The sequence below is a fragment of the Pogonomyrmex barbatus genome, unplaced genomic scaffold (genome assembly GCF_055798465.1).
Source record: "Pogonomyrmex barbatus isolate J1 unplaced genomic scaffold, ASM5579846v1 scaffold7, whole genome shotgun sequence".
Taxonomy (NCBI): domain Eukaryota; kingdom Metazoa; phylum Arthropoda; class Insecta; order Hymenoptera; family Formicidae; genus Pogonomyrmex; species Pogonomyrmex barbatus.
In genome coordinates, this window is record NW_028297171.1 from 8,823,529 (window position 1) to 8,845,225 (window position 21,697).

General features: G+C 28.2%; 3 protein-coding genes across 6 annotated transcripts; 2 read left to right on the forward strand and 1 right to left on the reverse strand.

The window, feature by feature from the left end:
* Positions 1-1,272: 1,272 nt before the first annotated feature.
* On the forward strand, positions 1,273-5,784 carry Prp19 (pre-mRNA processing factor 19). The gene is made up of 8 exons (XM_011649625.3): positions 1,273-1,409; positions 2,172-2,321; positions 2,418-2,695; positions 2,992-3,186; positions 3,399-3,554; positions 3,640-3,870; positions 4,022-4,362; positions 4,610-5,784. The coding sequence occupies exons 1-8, from the start codon at positions 1,391-1,393 to the stop codon at positions 4,752-4,754; spliced, it is 1,515 nt and encodes a 504-aa protein (XP_011647927.2). The 5' UTR covers positions 1,273-1,390; the 3' UTR covers positions 4,755-5,784.
* A 612-nt stretch (positions 5,785-6,396) lies between these two features.
* Positions 6,397-11,651, reverse strand: LOC105434054 (E3 ubiquitin-protein ligase RNF185). Of its 3 annotated transcripts, none has more exons than XM_011649626.2 (5): positions 11,355-11,651; positions 9,280-9,435; positions 9,047-9,178; positions 8,494-8,663; positions 6,397-7,607 (listed from the first exon to the last, which is right to left on the reverse strand). In XM_011649626.2, the coding sequence occupies exons 1-5, from the start codon at positions 11,585-11,587 to the stop codon at positions 7,510-7,512; spliced, it is 789 nt and encodes a 262-aa protein (XP_011647928.2). In that variant the 5' UTR covers positions 11,588-11,651; the 3' UTR covers positions 6,397-7,509. The 3 variants fall into 3 exon arrangements, with proteins under 3 accessions (XP_011647928.2, XP_011647929.2, XP_011647931.2); XM_011649627.3 differs by having other exon boundaries at positions 11,429-11,650; XM_011649629.3 differs by lacking the exon at positions 11,355-11,651 and adding an exon at positions 10,875-11,308.
* A 1,791-nt stretch (positions 11,652-13,442) lies between these two features.
* On the forward strand, positions 13,443-21,240 carry LOC105434155 (serine/threonine-protein kinase A-Raf-like). 2 transcript variants are annotated; one of them, XM_089083000.1, is made up of 2 exons: positions 13,443-14,363; positions 14,439-21,240. In XM_089083000.1, the coding sequence occupies exon 2, from the start codon at positions 14,892-14,894 to the stop codon at positions 18,021-18,023; it is 3,132 nt and encodes a 1,043-aa protein (XP_088939126.1). In that variant the 5' UTR covers positions 13,443-14,363; positions 14,439-14,891; the 3' UTR covers positions 18,024-21,240. The 2 variants fall into 2 exon arrangements, with proteins under 2 accessions (XP_088939126.1, XP_088939125.1); XM_089082999.1 differs by having other exon boundaries at positions 14,568-21,240.
* The last annotated feature ends 457 nt before the right edge of the window (positions 21,241-21,697 follow it).

Genomic DNA, 21,697 nt, shown 5'->3' on the forward strand with positions numbered 1-21,697 from the left:
TATTTAATTTTTTTAAATATAAATGTCTCTCTCTCTCTCTAAATTGATTATTATTATTATTCTGCATATAAATATAATTATAATATTAAAGTTACTTTCCGTTTGAACACTACGCAACGAAAGCATTATTCTATCTTTATTATTGAAATGGAAGCTAGAACAATGCTTACAGTGCCCAAAATAAATGTAAGATAGTTTATTGATATTACATATTTTCTTTTAAAATGTATTATCTTGCGAAGTATTTATTGATAATCTTATCTTATAACATTTTCGATTGTAATTGATTTTGATCGCTTCTAAAGCGTCATAATGCATTGCCTGCATTCCTTAGGCTGACTTTTCGTGCTGACGCTTGACGCTCATTTTTACCGTCAAACGAGATCACGTGATCAAAAATGACCATTCAGATTTCACTATTCTGTTTAATTTTGATCACGTGATCTAGTTTGACGCTAAAAATGAGTGTCAAGCATCAGCATGAAAAGTCAGCCTTATTCTATTTTTTCCCAACGCACACATTCTATGTCTATCTTGCATTAGTTGCAAAAAATATTAGGAAGCCCGATAACCACTTTTAGAATAATTAAACATGTGTAAACACTAAAAGAAAATTTTAGTAAAATTTTTGGATAATAATGTTGGAAATTCTAATAGATCCATTGAAAAGTTCCTAATCACCAGCCGTTATGAATTGCATTGTACGTTAACAGGAAATCAATGAGAGCATCCCGTTTGACACGTCACGATTGACCACAACCACTCACAGGCCAGTGCCTAGAATTTTTCCACTGTTCAAGCGCTGTGAGTGGCTAGTGATCAAACGAGTGTCATCCGAAATCAATTATGTATATTGAAATGAAATGAAAATTACAAAAGTGAAAAAATTTACTTATTTTCGACATATGAAGTTGCATACTCCAGTACATTTTTTTATTTTTATAATTTTTACTTTGTTTCAAAATATATAATTGATCCCCAGAATTTTCCTTTTTATCTCGCCAATCCATTCATATGCCAATGCAAGAATTTTCCAATGGACTACCAATCAGGAAATTTTATATTTAATTGACCAATCAGCGACATGACAGTGATATTGGCTCTTTTCTTTAGTAAATAACTTATCAGTCTGAATTAGTGTCGGTCCACAATAAATATTTAATCTTTAAGTCGTAAGAAATTGACCAATCATAGTAGATTATTCTTTTCATTTTTATATTATATATATTATATATATTATTTTTTTTATATTATAATTGGTTATAATTGGTCAATTTTTACTTCTTAAAGCTTAAATCACCTATTGTGGACCGACACTTATATCTATGATTGAGAGGATAGAGCGAATACATTTGAAGGCATTTCCCGGCGTCCTGGTTTAATTAAGAAAATGGCGCTATCTTGTGCGAGTAAGTATTTGTGAAAATATAAAATATAATTTACAATCAAACTAGCTTTCTTGTATTTCTGTTACATCTGAGTTTCACAATGTCTAACATAAAAGTGAATCATTGAAATGTTTCGAAAATTTATACTGACAGAATCGGCAAATATATAACCTATAAATGTTTGTTGCTTTATGTGATATATAATTGTGAGATTGAAAATAATTAAATATTTATTGATGAAAATAGGAAAAAAAATGCATATTTATATAAAAAATTGCATAATATTAATCAACTAGTTATGATGTAATAATATACTTGGCCTAACAGTTGTAATACAAGTGGGAAACAAATGGTTTCTTTTGAAAAAGTCAAATTGAAAATGCAAGCAAAAATTGTAAGGAAATAAAGACCTAAATCTATGTATATAAAATTATTCTCTAAAATTATTCATGTATCATCTAATTTATCTATTTTATTTTCAATCTTTAATGATATTAATTAAAAATTTTTCTGTATTAAATAAATTATATTTAAAGTATTTAAACATGCACTGAAAGAAATCTTTAAAGATATTCATTAATTTCAAGTTGGTTATATTTAAAATTAATGTTTAGATATAATACGAAAAAAATTATTTCTAATACAAAAATCATATATTTTTATAAACAATTTCTATATACAAGAAAGATTCATAATATGTAATTAAATTTTAGTATAATATATATTTAAATTCTAACATATATCTATTTTGAGATTTGATAAAATTATTTTTACAACTTTCAGTTTCTAATGAGGTGCCAGAACATCCAGTAGTATCTCCTGTCTCTGGATCAATATTTGAAAAACGTCTTATAGAAAAATATATAACTGAAAATGGAGTCGATCCTATTAATGGCAAAGAACTCACTATTGAACAGCTTATTGATATTAAAGGTATCTTTAAACTTTAGTAAACTTAAACTTTAGTAAACTTTAATCTTTTCCAATGTTTTTAAATTTTATATTTATCACAACTTATTTTTATTGTAGCTGCTCCAATTGTCAAGCCTAAACCACCGAGTGCAACTTCTATCCCAGCAATATTAAAAATTATGCAAGATGAATGGGATGCTGTTATGTTACATTCATTTACGTTACGACAGCAACTTCAAACTGCAAGGCAGGAATTATCTCATGCTTTATATCAACATGATGCAGCTTGTCGTGTAATTGCTAGATTAACAAAAGAAGTTACTGCTGCTAGAGAGGCTCTGGCTACTCTCAAGCCACAAGCTGGAATTGTTCAAGCTGCTACAATTCCTCAGCCTGTATGTTATCATATATATTATTATCTGATTACTTTTTAATAAATATTTGTAAGTTATAAATAATTAATTTTAACAAATATTTATATTTTTTTATAAATATATACAGGATATATATTTTATTTTAATTGTATTTCAATTATTAGGCTTTAATTATTAGGCTCTTATTTCAAGCAAAAATATTTGAAATAAAAGTTTTGCAATTTTTAAATATACGCATGCAACAAATTGTTTGTGATTTATATTTTTTATATATTAAGAATTATAAATATGTTTATGATTTTAATATTTTTTTTTAGGCTGTGGCAATAGAGGCTGGTGGCACAGCAGCTCAACCAATGGAACAAGCTGGAATTACTGAAGATGTAATACAAAAACTTCAAGAGCGAGCAACCATTCTTACTCAAGAACGAAAACGACGTGGACGTTCAGTACCGGAAGATCTTATGTCTCAAGACAGTATCCGTTCATTCCAAACCCTTGCATCACATCCTGTGAGTCTCTTTTATAGTTTCTGTCTCAAACTTACTATGTCAATTATTATTACAAATCATATTATAAAAAAGTCTATAGATATGTTACATGAAATATTAGAGAATTATAAAATATTATAAGAATTATTAAAATAAAATATATGATGATTCTAAATATTATAAAAATAAAAATATAAATTATTTTAAAATAATTTATTATTATATAATTTCAGGGACTGCATTCTGCTAGTGTACCTGGAATTTTGGCACTCGATATTCACAGCGCTGACACCAGCAAAATTTTAACAGGCGGTGCTGACAAGAATGCCACTGTTTTTAATAAGGATACTGAGCAAGTCGTGGCAATACTTAAAGGTCACACAAAGAAAGTATGTAATTGTATATAGTATATAATTTTAATTTCTAACTTATTATTTTTTTAAATATATTCATGTTTTTTAAATTGTTCAAAAGGTTACACGAGTTATTTATCATCCAGAAGAAGATATAGTGATGACTGCATCACCTGATACTACAATTCGTGTATGGAATGTCGGTACCAGTCAAACAACTTTATTATTGAAAGCTCATGATGCACCAGTAACCGGATTATCTTTACACCCAACCGGCGATTATCTATTAAGTTCCTCTTTAGATCAGCATTGGGCTTTCTCAGATATACGTACTGGCCGATTATTGACTAAAGTATGTTTTAAACAAATATATTATTTTTAATTATAAGATTTCTAAAATTTAATAGAACAATAGATTTCTTCTTCCATCACTTCTCTCTCTTTCTTTCTTTTCTTCTTTTTTTCCTTTTATATGCATATTCACATGCTTGAATTGTTCAAAGGTTGCAGGACAAGCAGGTCAGCCGTTAACAACGGCACAATTCCACCCTGATGGTTTGATTTTCGGTACCGGCACAGCAGATTCTCAGGTAAAAATCTGGGATTTAAAAGAACAATCTAATGTTGCGAACTTTCCGGGGCACACTGGACCGATCACAGCAATCAGTTTCTCGGAAAATGGATATTATTTGGCGACAGCTGCAGAAGATTCATGTGTGAAACTTTGGGATTTGCGTAAATTGAAGAACTTCAAAACGTTGCAGTTAGAGGAATCTTATGAGGTGAAGGATATTTGCTTTGATCAAAGTGGAACTTATTTGGCTGTAGCAGGAACGGATGTCAGGTAATTTTTTTAATTTTATTAATTTCTATTAATTATGTTATTTGAATATCAATAATAATATATAAAAAATGAATCAATACCGAATATTTCATATTTCTGAAGAATTAAAAATTCTTAATAGGAAAACCTTAATGTCTTCATGACAAATATATTAAACATTAATAATAAATTAAATTCAACATAATATATGTTATCATAAATAATGTAAATCAATATGAACTTGATTCATATCATATGTTGTTTTTAGGGTATATCTTTGTAAACAATGGCAAGAATTAAAGGTTCTGAATGATCATACAGCGGCAGCCACTGGTGTTCGTTTTGGAAAACATGCACAATATATTGCATCCACCAGTATGGATAGGACATTGAAACTCTATGGATTATCATAAATATAGGATTAAAAATATGAATATATAGATATGAATATATATGATTTTTGTTGATTTACTGCAGCCTGCGTCTTGAATGACATCAAAAGCAAGAAAGCATAATGAAAATTCTTGCAAAATAAATTAAAACAGAATCTTCGACAAATAACATTTTCACTTGATAAAACAATCCTATAAACTCTTCTTTCCCTCTATTAATCAATAATCTTACATCTAGAATTGAATCATATGTTTTCTCATTTCTGATTTAATTCAAGATAATTGCAGTGAATTAACAAGAGTCTTAAGGCTTGGCTCTCTCGCCGCACGACATGGGTTAAGATAGGTTATAATGGGTTATATAAAAAATATCAGAAAGTAAGATATCTGCCCAATAAATCACATAAAAATGTAAAATAATTTTTTAAATAATCACTGCTTAACTATCAAAAATAACTAGATATAACTAGATAGAACAGTGTACCATTATTTCAAGAATTATTTTACACTTTTACATGATTTATTGGACAGATCTTGCTTTCTGATATTTTTTATAAGTTTTAAGAATATTATGTTTTTAAAGAAAAAGTACAAAATAAAACTGTAGGCGCAAAAAACTTTTTGCATATAATTTTTCACCTTTGACGTCATAATTCAATATGGCTACAGCGGGAAAGCCGAGCCTTAAACATTATGGGTTTTATTATTTAATTAGATTAAATTAGATTATTTCTTGGCCAATCTTGATTTAATTTTCTTAAATTTTTCTTATACAAAATATCTTGAAATGTGTGATACAAATTACTATAAGTAATTCATTAAGTAAAAAGCTCTTGGATAAACAATTGAATACCAGAAATCAGTTAATCGCCATTATTAATAATCTTTCCTTATTTTCTCAGTATAAAACTATCAACTTTCATCTCCTCCCATTTGTTACAGATCATTAGGCATTTTATTCAGAAATAATTGTATTATTTTTACTAGAATAGATAAAAATAATAACTGTACTACATAAAGATCTTTAAAAAATAAACTTACAAAACTAAAATCATTGAAATCATTGAAATTCACAGAATATTAATCTTCATTAATGAGGAGCTAAGGAAATTATTAAGACATTTGTAAGATTTGTCAAAAAAAAATAAATAGATTTTTATTATATTTCTATATATGAGCAATCTTCATATAGTGATGGGATTCTGCCCAGAACTTATTTCCCAAAATTCATAAACAAGATTATCTTTTTAAATTCATTGTTTCATTAATTTTATTTTTGCATGAAATTATATCTAAGAATATTCTTAAATCTTTTAATCATGTAGATAAATTTTTAGGCATATATATTGAAAATAATTATATTTTAATTCTCTTGATGTTATATCTTTGTTCATTAACATATTCCTCTTGACTTAACTGCAGAAAGCAATACTAAACAATGGAATTTATTTCCAAAATTTATAATAATCTGAAAGAGGAATTTTTGTTCTCTCTTTAATCTTAAATTTACATATTTTACGTTTGATAATCATAAATATTTTATTAATTATAAACATTTTTACTAAAAATCTCTAATAAATCTAATAAATTTAAGAAAATCTAAACTTTTCTTTTTCAAGCCGTAATAAGTTTAAAAAGTTAGTCATTAAAGTGCACAAAGATGTCCTGATACCATATAATATATTACATTATTCAATATACATATTCAATATACATATTAATTTTAAATTCTAAATTAATATAACATATAAACATTATCATAATATACAATTTTATATATATATATATATATATATATGTATTTATTTGTTATGTACATATTGCACAAAACTTGCAAAATCATTCAATATCTTAAGAATACATATTGATATTTCCCTCTGCATACTCTCGTAAATTATAATTTTTTATACTCTAAATATATTGGATAGCGGATTATGCGTTTTTTCTCTTTATATATATATGTATATATATATATATATATATATATATATATATATATATATACACATACATACATGTGCATGTACATTTTAAAAGAGAGTGACATCGAAATATCAGAGTTATTCAAATAAAAGAAAAATTATTCCGCGTGAAATGCAAATAACAGAACTATTTACCAAGATGTTTTGATAGATAAAATAATAGATTTCTCTTCTAAAGCGAAAATGAGAAAAAATGTTTTTATTCGTATAGATCAGTAATATGAGGCTCAGTTGTCTCTCTGCAGTCATATTGAATTATGATGTCAGAGGCGAGAAATGACATGTAAAAAGTTTCTTGCGTCGTCCTGTACTTTTTCTTTAAAAACATATTTTCGTATTATTAAAACTTATAAAAAATACCAGAAAGAAGAAATGGTACACTGCTTAGCTATTAGAAATTACCAGATCACTAGATCTAGTTGTTTCTGATAGCTGAGCAGTGATCATTATTTCACACTTTTACGTGATTTATTGGACAGATATCTTACTTTCTGATATTTTTTACAAGTTTTACAAGTATACGAAAATATCATGTTTTTAAGGGAAAAGTACAAGATAAAGCTACGACACAAGAAACTTTTTACATGTCATTTCTCGCCTCTGACGTCAAACCCATGTCGCGCCGCGAGAGAACCGAGCCTTAAATGGATTTGTATCTTCATTTCTTTTTATCAAATAGAATTTACGAGGACTAAAAATCCGATGTCACAATTATCATGAAGTGACAAAACATCATAAGAAACATTATAAAGATTATGAGTTACAGAATAGATTGATATTATTTAGAAACAATGTTATGCCATCAACAACCAGCAAATGAATATCACCGCTAACCACAAAAATACCTTAGATAAGAATTGTTCTTCTTCATATTGTGGCGTGCCCCTAGGAGCTACAAATAAATAATTGCTATTATCAAAATATCAAATTATTTTTAAAAACTTAAGTATTCTCTATAAAAATGTTATACTAAAAACTAAAAAGATCTATCAAATCTACATATTACATTAAGAATAAAAAATTACAATAATGTTTATTAAGGAAACAAAAAATATGATTGTATATAAAAAAGCTTATGGTATATTTTATTACATATATTTAAATATATATAAAAAAAATACTACTGTACTATGAGGGGTCCTATTTTAATGAAAATAGTTGTAAATTTCCTAAATTTTATCATATAAAAAAATATTGCAAATAAAAATTTTAAGAGGAATTTATGATAGTGCTATTTGTTTGATCTTAAATAGCTAAAGATAGCATTTTTCAAAATGGAATTACATAATTTCTATGATCCCTCTACTTATTCTAGATATAAAGATATTAAGGTACAATTCTTAAAGAAATCAATAATTTATAAGGTATTTTATTGACATATTACGATTTTACATTTATTTATTTCAAGAGGAATCATCTCCCTTTCGATTGTACCGTGATTCAATCTTTTCAAAATTGAATAACTATGATTTGTTTATATGTGATTTAAAAAATTGTAATTTTATTAAAAGTCCCAATTACAAAATTTACAAAAATTACAAAATTTACAAAATTACAAAAATTACAAAATTTTAATATTAAAAGTCCCAATTACAAAATTTACAAAAATTACAAAAATTTAAAAATTAACTTATTCTAAAATAATAATTAGAATTCAAAAAAAGTTTAACTAAAAATAGTATCAAAATATAATCAATCATAATAGACAAGAAATACAAAAATAGATACTTTGCTCTGATCAGGATTATGTATTCTATCTTAAACTTATAATACATTACCTGGGCTTGGTCGTGTTTCTCCAAAGTTAAAAGTCGATGTAAAAAAAGCAAACGGAAAAGTGCCAATGCCAAACGACATATAGGAACCATCGCCGAAACCAAAGCCGGGAAAGCCGACATTGGCTTCTGGCTCTGACCTTTGACCGGCTGGCCGTGGTGGCACGTTATTCCTAGAGTAAATCATATTATATGCAATCATATTTTATTGATTAAAACTATATTACATATGTAACATTTTGAAACAGAAATACTTCATTTGAAATATTAAAAATAAACCTAATTAAATTTATCCATCCAAATCTATGAATTATATAATAACACATATAACAATATATATCATGATATATTATTATTACATGTCAAAATTTAAAAAAAATAACAAATATAACAGAATTTATAAGAAACATGCAAAAATATACAAATATAAAAAAGCATAACTAATCTAAATTATAGGATTATAAAAAAATTCTAAAAAAAAGGGAGGGGAGAAAGAAAGAAAAAAATCGTTCATATTTGCACATTAATTTTCAACTTTGATGGAAAGATACAATACCTTGGATCTTCATGCTTTGTAGCTCCACGTCCGTACAATGGAATGACTTTATCTTTACTTATAGCAGCCTTACATACTGGACAGACCTGTCTGGTAGGTCTGGTTTCCAACCACTGATGCAGACAAGGCCAACTGCATTATTATATTATTCAAATTAATCTGTTTTACTATTTTACTATTTTACTATTTATTATTTTACTATCTGGTATAATATGTTATTATTAAATATTTACCAAAATAGATGACCGCACATACTGACTACTGCATCTTTTGCAGTATCTAAACAGATATTGCACTCGAACATCCTATCGTCTTTCTCTTTTTCTTCAGTAGAGCCTGCAGATCCTGATGGTTTGGATGGACCTGCTTGTTCCCTTGTTCGACTCATCCTTCAAGAATCAATATGTTCAAAAATTCATAAATATTTTTACGTTTTAAAACAAACAGCAAAATAATTACTTAACACTTCAATATAATTTAAAACACTATAATTTAAAAATTATTTGTGATTAATTGTAAGGTTAATTCAAAATCATACAATATGAGTAGAATGTATACATGGTCAAACATTTTTTTTTTTAATTTTAAAAACGATTTTTCAATCAAATCAAATACAATTTGTTTACTCATTGCATAATTATAATTATATTGTTTCAGTTAAATTATAATTATATTGTATATGTCTCAGATTATGATTTTCGAATAAATTACAAATAAGAATTCATAACTGGCAAAAATCAATGTACTTGAAAAAAATCATGAGATTATACATAATCATGAATTAATAAACAAAATATTGTTATAACCCACACAGATTATGAATATGTTTGCAAGAATGTTGATTACTATGTGACTTTTAAACTTTCTTATGTATGCAAATATATGATATATGCATGCATGCAAATATATATGACATTCAACATATACATATATATATATATATATATATATATATATATGCATATGTATATATATGTATATGTATATATATATATATATATATATATGTATATATGTATAAAATATATATGTACATAATAAGGTTAAAAAACAAACATGAGATAGGTAAAAGATATAAAATAACATTATTCCAATAATAAATATTCTAAAATTATTTCTAAAATTATTATTTAAAGTAATATTTTAGAATTATTCATCACATATATAGAAATTTGTATTCTATTTCTGAAATTGATATCAGAATATCAAGAATATCATCTAATATAATAAATTTACTTAAATCACCACATGTAATCACATGGATAAAAATATTATACAAAATCAAAACTGAATTTATATATCATTTGCAAAATTTAAAATCTAAGCATTTAAGCGTTATTAGATAATAAAAATAAAAATTGATAATATGGTTAGACATGTGTACATACATACAGCCATACAGTATATACATATGCAAAATCATCTTTACAATATATTATCTTTTTCAGTATTTAATATCAAATTAGATATTCTATAATTAACAAATTATTATTGCATCTGTTACTACATCTGTTGCATTTTTAGATCAGTTTGCTAAAAGATAAAGATAAATTTCCCTTCTTTATTATCTCATGGCCATTGTATTATTTTAAATATTTATGCATTACACATTAATAACTACACGTTAGACAGATTATTACATTTATATTATTCAATGTTTTTATAAATGTAATTTCATCATCAATCTGTTTCTGTCTTCTTTCGAAATGTTATTTTCCCTTCTTAGTCAATGGTTAACTCTCAAAATAATGAATCATTGTTTTTTCTGCATTTTATAACCTCATTATATTATATTGTTAATTCTGCATATAAACACATGTATATTTACCTATCCAATAACAAGTCACCGATTAATGATTGATTTAATTTTTTCTACTTCATTTTTAACTTGTTTACTTTTAATATCTTTACAGTTGATCGAACATCTAGTCATAAAAACAATCACTTTCTTTGCTTATACATTACATCATTCTTTGCTTACATATTACTCCATATTAACTTCTATATTTTTCTTATATCATTTAAAATTCAATTTATAACAAACATAATTTCTTTATATATTATCCAATTTCCTTTCTAAATTCTTTCCCAATAATTTTATGTATTCCGTTGCAAAAAATATTCTCTCTCTTTCTTTCATTCTGTCTCTCTCTTTCTCTCTTTCCTTACGTCATTCCATTACCAACCATTCGCACATTTACACATCATCTAATTCTTAATTATCATCAACATAACCTTCCTATATTTAATTTCATTTCAGATTTATTCCTACTTCCCCTTTTTTAAATATATTTTATTAATTATTTACATGTCACTCTTTCTTTTTCCTCTCTCCTTTTCACAATCATATATATGGACCCGAATGAAAATCGCGTCACTCACTTTCTGTCGGGAGGGCGGGCTTAACCCTCTTGCGAGACAAAGTTGCGACTCCTCGTTTGTGATAAAACGACACAAGAATCGACGCAAATCGAACAGATATTCGTTTTCTCGTGCTATCAGACGGCGACGATCGGCGAATGTATAACGTGCTACGTACATACAAGACACATGATTTCTTAAACAAGATATTGGATTGGCGAATGACAGAACGAAACAGAAAGAGAAAGAGAGGAAACGAAAGGGGAAAGAGCAAGAGAGATGTAGGGCGATGGCGGCGCTGGCAAATCGATCGATGTCCTTTACCCGCGAAAAATCAACTATTAACAACGCGATGAATTTTACATGATCAATAATTGCGAAGACTGATGACAGATAAAGTATATGATCAGCATTAATGAAATATACAAATCTATTTTTTTGAATGAACTTCTTGCATAGCTTATCCATCTTCTTTTTTTTTCTGTATTGAAGAAAAAAAAAGAGAAAAGACGAACTTCAGACGAAATTCAGTTAAAAAGATGAGACCTTATGATAACAAAAATATTTCGAAATATATTAAGATACATTTGAATAAATTATGCTGCATCTTAATTATTTATACAAAAAATAAGATTATTTTTTTCTAAATAGGTGATTACATTTTTGGTATTATTGTTTTCATTTAAGATTTAAATAATCTGTATACGAACAAATAAATTGCGTAATATGATGAAATAAAATAAATGCAAACGTTTCTCATTATGATAAGAGGCCTGTTTTTCATTGTTGTTTCATTGAATTTCTTATATCGTTTATATTGTCTCCGCGAAAGAAGAAAAAGAAAGATGAATAAAAAAAGAATAAGCTTAAAATCTTATGTCCACGATGCTAAAAATTGATCCGAGATTTAGAACCGAAGAAAAATTGCCTGATAAGTAGTGATAAGTAGATTGTAATGATTGTTTGATCAATTGATTAATATGATTGATCAATTTTTCCTTCGTTCGAGATCTTCGATCTTTAGCATGGACACATAGCTTAAGATTAAGGTGCTTTCTATTTAGTGACATAAATCAATATAAACATCATTCTACTTTGTTGATATTTAATGATAAAACGATATTTATATTGATTTGTGTCATTGAATGCAAAGCACACTTATGAAAGAATGTTTCATTTGTCCACGTCTCAATTAGATACATTTCAATTAGATTCGCATTGACCAGTGCTTAGAAATTTTCTAATAGATCACCAATTAGAAGATAATGGCTGCGTTCAACAGAAAGAGTACCTTTGCGATTGTTGTAAAATTCTTTATTATGATTCTTACGCTTAGATCTCCACAATTCTAAATGTATAAACCAATTATAATAAAGAATTTTACAACTGTTGCAAAGCTGCTTTTTCTGCTGAACGCAGCCAATAGGTACTTTATATTATGGTATACAGGCTAATACAGAACAACCCCGGATTCTTGTAAGCATATTCCTAATTCTGAGACAATTTTTCCTTTTGTAAAATTTTGTCCGAAGCTTAATTTTAAAGTTATAAAAGAAAATAGTTAGCCAATTACGAATTGAATAGAAAAGGTAGGCAGGAGCGGCGCAAGAGTATCCCTTTTCAAGGATCCGAAATTGTTCTGAATAACTCTACATATGCTATAGAGTTTTTGTATACGATATGTTTCAAAGTTATATTCCGAGAAAAATTTTATTCGTTGATTATTTCAAAACTTCACAAAACTTTATGTTTGGTCCATTCCAAGAACTCATTGAGTAAAATTTTCTTCGAGAAGACGATTTTGGAATGTAGTCCAAGAGTGGCTGAGCTTATGTTTTAGTGCAGGAATAAATTTAGAAATAATATCCGATTGCACTCGGATATCATTCTATCCTTATTTAATATTCGATGAGTAACAAGGATAAAATGATATATCCAATGTTTCTAAAGCCAATGATGGATATTGCATTAATGTACCAATTGTAGACTGAGCTTTATGGCATGCGAAGAGAAGGATGATGAAAGATAGATGCGGTCCAATGGGGGATCGACTTCTCTTTCCCCGGGCAATGGTGTTACAAGCCTCTGATGTCAAAGCTTGTAGTGACGTCAGAGAACGCGTAACGTAAACGGGCAAGTGTGTTTACAGAAAAATAGAACTTAAACCTGCTCGTGAACTTGAATTTGATCGTCGTCGCAATGTAGCTTTGGCGCGCGGACAATTGCGAGTCGAGCGGATGGACGGGCGATCGGCAACAATGACGATATCACTGTCTCTCTATCAAACACAATCGATACTCGGAGGCCATGAAACGCGATAACGACGTAATGAGACCTAAATTTAAGCGTTTCATCAAGCTGATGCGCATTAAAATGCACGGCAGTGCCTTACACTCGCGAAAGAACAGTGATTCGAGTTGTACAGGAGACTAACTACAGACTATCGGTACATGGATTTTTAACGCGTTCCGCTGCATTCATTTCTGAAAGTTCGAGAAGCCGCACGAATGGAGCCATGTATTATCCGACCGATCAGAATGGTTGATATTCGTGAGCGTAGGGACCTGAGATTTTCGCATCGGCGACTTTTAAGTGATTATTACGCGACCGCTGATTCTCATTGTGTCAATTTTAACATTTTGGATAACAGTGGTGGCAAAAGAAGAAAGGGTGAAGGTAGAAAGAAGGGGTAAGTGGAAGGGGGAGATGAAGTATGGGCAGTGAAGAGGTCAAGGTAATAGGTGGGAGGGGAAATCATATTGTGAAAATTGCTAGCAGTACCGGTGCCTTGCTGACCTTCAAAAGCTGTACATTGTCAGCTCCTAACACAATCTTGTTTTGGAGCTTGCAGGAAGTAGGTCAAGTTCGCACATCACAAATGCATATTGCAGTCAGATGAACAGCTGTCAAGAGTGAAAAGTTTCATCACTGACGCAGCTCAAGAGAAATCTAAAGGGTAAAAAAAATAGAATAAGAAAATATAAACTATCCTATTTTTCTTTTTTATTATTTTATTTTTTACATATTACAGAGAAGGATATTATATTATATTGCTGTATTTGAAATAAAGAACAGAATGACAGTTATAGATGATGAATATTTTGATAAACAGGAGTATGTTGTCATGTGTTGCATTCCGTATGTTATCATGTGATTACAGCAATTCAATGCAGTACGTGAGTACGTGTAAACTACAACGAGAAGTACAGCGAAGGAGAGTACCATTGTACACATGGTGAGATAATGATCATATAAGTAAGATAAAGAGGAAAGTACGAGAGAAAGAAACTAAGAAGAAATAAAAAGAAGAGTAGGAAACCAGAAAATTAAGAAAAGAAAATTGAGCAAAATACCGGGATTAAGAGGCTTACTAAGAGGTGCGTGTGGGTGCTTCCAAAATAATGACAATGAAGATAGGAAGTACTCCTCAAATAAAGACAAACAATCCTCAATTGCAGATGATCTTATCAAAGCATCTCAATATATGGCAGCGAAGACCCAGGATGCTATCCAAAATAAGAAGATGACGGAACCCGAAAAACTTGATGAATTTGATGAATCTGATGAATCAGATGAATCTGATGAATATGATGAATCCGATGATTCTGATGATAGTTTAGAAATCGTAGACCTGACAGTCCAATCAACGTCGATAAATTATCCGACATCACAATTCAACAAGTGGCACAGGGAAACTCAGGATGTTATTCAATATGATAATAGGATGACTGAACTTATCGAATTCGATAACAATCTAGAAAATGTAGACTTGGCAATCCCATCTACATCAACAGCAAACTATCCGCCATTCAAGAAATGGCACAGACAGACTCGAAATGTCATCCAAGGTGAAAATAGGATGACTGAGTTTTTTGAATATAATAATAGCTTAGGAAATGTAAACCTAGCAATTCCATCTACGTCAACAAATTATCCGCCATATCATTTCGATAAATGGAACAGAAAAACTCAAGATGTTATTCAATATGAAAATAGGATGACTGAGCTTGTTGACATTGATAACAACCAAAAAATTGTAGATTTAGCAGTACCATCAACATCAGTAGCAAGATATTCGCCATTGCAATCTAAATTGCAATACAGAGAAACACAGGCTTTTGTTCAAAATGAAAATAGGATATCTAATCTGGTTGTCGACACTAGCCTAGAGATTGTAGACATGGAAACGTCAAGAACAAGTTATTCACAATTCAAGATGTTAGACAAAGAGGCTTACGATGCTGTCCAAGACAAAAATAAGTACGATGAGATCCTAGAGGTTGTACGTGTGACAATTCCATCCATATCATTAACAGAACTTCGGTTGTTAAAACCTAGCATTCTACAACAAAAGTTAATTTTTGAGATAGAGAACATAGGACGTATTATGAAAGTTGTACAGACTCAAGTCAATCGCTGGTTAGTTATTATAGATGAAAAAAAATTTCCAGAAAAAGAATTTCTACAAGAATACTTGGCTGGAGCGGATAAATTACACGAATTGCAATGTAAACAAATAAAGCTTAAAAGCGTACAGGAAGAAATACAAAAAAAGGAGGATTTAAAAAGATTAGCTAAAGAAACTTCAAAGACTCCAAAAATATTATTGGTACACTTTCCAAACAATCAACATACCATTGTACGGACAAAAAAAGGATTAACATTAAGGAAAGCAGTAGCCAAAGCTATGGAACGTCGACAGTTAACTACAAATGATTGCGCAGCTTATATTACTTGTCGTATTTCATATTTTATTTCTTGGGACACAGATATTTCGACTTTGCAATGTAAGGAGGTATTTGTGGAAACATTGGAGGAATTTCCTGTTCCAATTTCGGCTTATCATAATTTTGTACGTAATACTTTTTTGTTAAGTTACTGTTGTATTTGTAAAAAGAGACTTTTTTATGGATTCCATTGTACAACTTGCAATAGAAAAATTCATAAAAAATGTAGAGCTTATGCACCTGCACTCTGTGAACGAGTAAAAAGATGGAGAGCTTATTATCAAAGATTATTAGCTAATAATGCTGCCGGAACTTTACAAATTCGTAGCGAAGGAAGAAGCACATCTTCAACCTCTTCAACTCCTCAGCCATCGAGAAAACAAATGCAAAAAGACTCTACATCCACATCGAATACTGCTATAAACAGGATTTCTGGATTTTCACAAATATATAAGAAAATAGAAAATTCAGTCTCTCAAGGATTATTTAAGAAGTGGAAGCAAAGACCAAATAGTAGCTCGGCTGAACCAATTGTTGGTCATTTAGTTGCCTCGACAAAAATGGATGAAAATAGTCGAATAAATTTAAAAGCGAAACAAACAAAACTTAATAATTCTGATGACACTATCAATCAATCAATGCAGGACATTGAAAGTAATCAAACTGATTCAGAAACAGAGTATACAAGATCTCATGATACTGTAAAACAATCGTTAAAATATGATGGAGATGCTCAAAGTGATTTAGAAACGATGCAAGAAAAATCGAATGACTCTGTAAACCGAGACACATTAATTAATTCTGCTGCAAAAAGACATGACAAAAGACGTGATAAGCGTGATAAGAAACATAATAAAAAACGTGCAAGACATACATATGATACAGATCGTGCAGAGTCTGATGGTTCTGAAAAAAGTATTTTTAGTAAAAATGATTCTATTAAAGATTGGAAAATTTCACCAAAAGAAATTTCATTTGGATCACGTATTGGGCAAGGCGCGTTTGGAACTGTTTATAAGGCTGATTGGTACGGACCCATTGCAGTTAAAACATTAAATGTTAAAATTCCAACAGAAGAACAAAAAAATACTTTCAAAAATGAAGTAAATGTTTTACGTAAAACCCGACATAAAAACATTTTGTTATTTATAGGTTGTATCAGTAAACCTCATTTTGCAATTATTACGCAATGGTGCGATGGTTCATCTTTGTATGATCATTTGCATATTAAGGAACACAAATTCGATCCACTAATAATAATTTTTATCTGCAAAGAGATTTCCGAAGGTATGGAATACTTACATTCCAAAGATATTTATCATAGGGATTTAAAAAGTAATAACATATTTTTTCAAAATGGACTTCACGTTAAGATTGGTGATTTTGGTCTCGCAGCATTGAAAAATGACGTAGAGATGATTGGACAGACTCGTCAGCCAGCTGGTTCTGTGCTTTGGATGGCACCTGAAGTCATCAGAATGCGTGAACCATTTCCATATAGTTTTAAATCTGACGTTTATTCATATGGCATAGTAATGTATGAATTATGTACTAGTAAATTACCGTATCGTGATAAAGGTTACGGTAAAGATCAGATTATGTTTATGGTAGGAAAGGGTGACCTGCGTCCTGATTTAACGAAAATACGTCCTGATATTCCTAATACACTCCAAAAACTTTTAAAAAGATGTATTGCTTTTGAGAGGGAAGATCGACCAGAATTTTTAGAAATTTGGAATATACTGGCCAAACTTTATCAGAAAACACCGAAAATAAGAAAAACAACTTCTGTACCAAATATGACTGACAAATTGCCCGATACTTACATTCAGAAAGAGAATCAATTTTTTAACTTTCCTGAACGATTTGTCGATAGATTAGACATATGACAAAAATTGAAGAATGACCATCCTGACTGGCCAGATTTACAACATAAGTGAACTGGTTATTTCAACTATAGATAATGTATATAACAAAGAACACAAGTACGGCTGATTTAAATGTATAAATCATTCTCATCTTTTTCAACAATTGACTAACAATTCGTCGACCACTGGAGGAGAACGAAAAATTTATGGATTTAATAGTATAATTTAAATCATATAACTAAAATGGGACAACGTTTTTATTCCCAATTGTATAAATAATAATGTGCTTTTTCTAATACGATCAGTTGCTAGAGGAGAAAGAGGAGCATGTAAATATAGTTCAAAATCGTTATAGCAGAAAGAGAAAGAAAACAAGTCTGATTAAAGTTTCTTTTTCTATCTAAAGGAAAGAGGTGCACAAGTAATTGGAATGTGCAGTTTGCTTTTATTATGGGTCTGACAACATGTTATACATCTCTTGTTGAAAAATCTGTAAAAAAACAACAAATATATTATATATGTACATATATTGTTAATGTAGAATATGTTAATATTGTATAAGCTTTACAGAGATCTAGAATGAATCAAAATCTGAACTGTAATTTCCATTCTTTATATTTGTGTTTTTAATTGAACTAAAATCATAAAAAAATATCAATTCTGTATTTTATAATGTAATTACATAATTGATTAATTTTGATTTACAACTTATTTTGAAATTAAATATTTTATCAAAAATTAAAGAAAAGAATTTTTATAGAATATAAAATTACATGTTATAAATTACATGTTTATTATAAAAAAGTTTCATACAAAAAACAATATTTTTAAAAACACGGATTGCAATTAAGAAATATAAATGAGAAATGATTTAATAATATTTTTTACTTTTTAAGCCTTTAATGAGATTTTAATGTAGAAAGAATATGAGAAACGGACTCAAAATATATTTCAAATAATTTTAAAAATGTAATTTCAAAGTAGAATAGGAAGACAAACGTATTTAAATCTGTCATGATAAATTAGGAAAAATAAAATGTGAAAAAGTTTGTATTATCTCAGATTATTTTGACATTTTATTTTTTTAAATACTGAATATATTGTATACTTAGTTTCTATTAAAAAAGGTAAAATAATAAGTTGCAGGAAAAAAATTTTGAAGAAATCGTAATTAAAATTTAAAAAGAATCACATTTCAAATAGTTTCGGTCTTCATTCGGTATTCATTGACCAAGAAATCAGAATATCTTATTAAATATCTTTTTAGATCAAAATCATAAATAAATTAAAATATTATTTTGGTCTAGATCTCTGCTTAGAAATGTAAAAGTATATCGAGTTATATATTAGTAAGTTATATATTAAGGATAAAGCGATTCAAATCGTGCTGGCCAATGAGATATATTTTCGAAGGCCAAAGTGATTTCTATATCTACTTGGATTTTATCTCGAATATGCTCATACTTTATTTTTTCATTTCTTAAGATATGTATATTTATTGTCAAAGTATAATTGGTTAGAAATATTAGTACGATTTATTTTGGCTAATGTTCAGTTCTGTAAAAAAACATTGGCATGAATGGCCTAAGATAACTATTTTAGATATTGTATTAAAATATATATTAAAGTTTAACAAAACGACCAATCATACATACTTTGAAACATTCTTTTCTGAATTCTTTGTAAATTTTGCTTCTCTATATTTCAAATATGTAACTCTAACTCAAATATCTCACCTTCAATCTAAATATAAGTTTCGAATATGACATCGACAAAGGACAAGTAGATATTGAATATGTGTGCATGGATTTTTACAATGTGTCAATCTAAAATTAATTAAATAATATTTTAATAAAATATGCACGCTTCCTTGCATTATAATAAGATCTAAAACATTGTAATCAGATGTAAAAATTTCAAATGCTATTGTGATACAGGAAATAGAGCCAATTTTTTGAAATCAGTCTGGAATACAATGTAGTTGTTAGTTAACATTGAAAATTTAATGGTACATGTGTCTCATATTTTAAATTCTTCATTCCATTATACAAGGATAAAAACAAGAAAAGAATTAAAATATATATATTTTTTTATATATATATATGTATGTATATGTACATGCATGTCAGAAAAAAATAAAAATAAATATATTTGTGTACACATAAAAAAAAACAATATGTGCAGAAAAGTGGGGTAAGACTTAGTTGTTAGATCTCGTTAAAGATGTGATATATTTGTCAAATTTAAAATTAATTTTTTTAATTTTTTTTAACTATGCAAAAGCTACATTGTATTGTGAAGTCTCGATTAATAAACTTAAATTTTACAAATATTTTAAGTGATTAAATTGGCACACAATGCATTTAATTCTGCTTATATATATTTTTTTATAGATTTGTATAATGTTTAAATTAAATAATAAATACTAAATTTATACATTAATAATAAAAGATAATGTCACTTATATAATAGTTCAGAAAAAATAAAAGCGAAATTTATAATTCTATAAATAATTTTTTTAGATGCTATTAGCAAATTTTACTGAGATATTGTTACATTTTTAAATAAATCATTTTTAATAAATTTTATACGTTTTGCTTTTACAACTTTGTACATTAAAATTTTTAGTTGACTTCGTGAATTTTATTCTATAAATCGATGGAAATGTGAAATTTCAACTATTTATTTTAAATAATTCAGATAATTAATCCTCAAAGGAAAAAGATTCCTCTTATCCCACTTTTTCATATATATGTAAACACATAATTATGCGTTGTAAGAGGAAGATAAAATATATGCTATTTATATAATGCATTTGAAGTTATTTCTCTACAGCGATTTTCGTCACGATTTTTTTTTCGTCTCACAGAGGACATTTTTTAGCAAGAGATATAAATGACACAATGCAGCATAATGAATCATTTCATTTTTAATATTCGACAGACAATAAGAATGAAACGATTCATCCTGTGTATTGCACTATGTTATTTGTATCTCTTGCTGAAAAATATCCGAACTTCATTCATAAGAATAACAATTTAATAATTAAAAGCACTTTCTTGTACCAAGTGCGCAAAGTTTGTATCCAGACTATGCATCGGAGATTGATATTATTGATTAAAGATTGTTCAATTATAAATTGCGAGCGATGCTACAATTGTGATTCATGAAGATTTGTGGAGATTTGTAATAAAATTCATCTGTATATTATGTAAATTAAATTGTGTTATATTTGTAAGACTGTTCTTTTATTCAATATCCAATAATTGATCAGAATATTACTTTATTAATAATTTGTATTTGCTTTCTTAATAATTTCTAATTTATTGTAACGTATAATGCGTCTATTGTTATTTCAAATTCTAAATCGCACAAAATAGGCTAAAAATAGCTAAAATAATTATAGTGAGAAAAAATCTCGGCCTACACAAATAGTGTTTCAAAATCGATATAATTTACAGTATCAAAATATTTATAATACAAATTTAAAATTCAACAGAAGTCACAAAATAAATTCAATAGAGAACAACAAAAAAATGGATCGTGTAACATGAATTTGTTTTGAAAAAAAAAAAAAAAAAATTACAAGACTTAACTTCATGTTTTTATAACTGTGTATCAATTAGCTTTATTCTATAACATATGATTTTAATCAATTATATAATTTGATAATAACATTTCAAACAGTTTTTCAT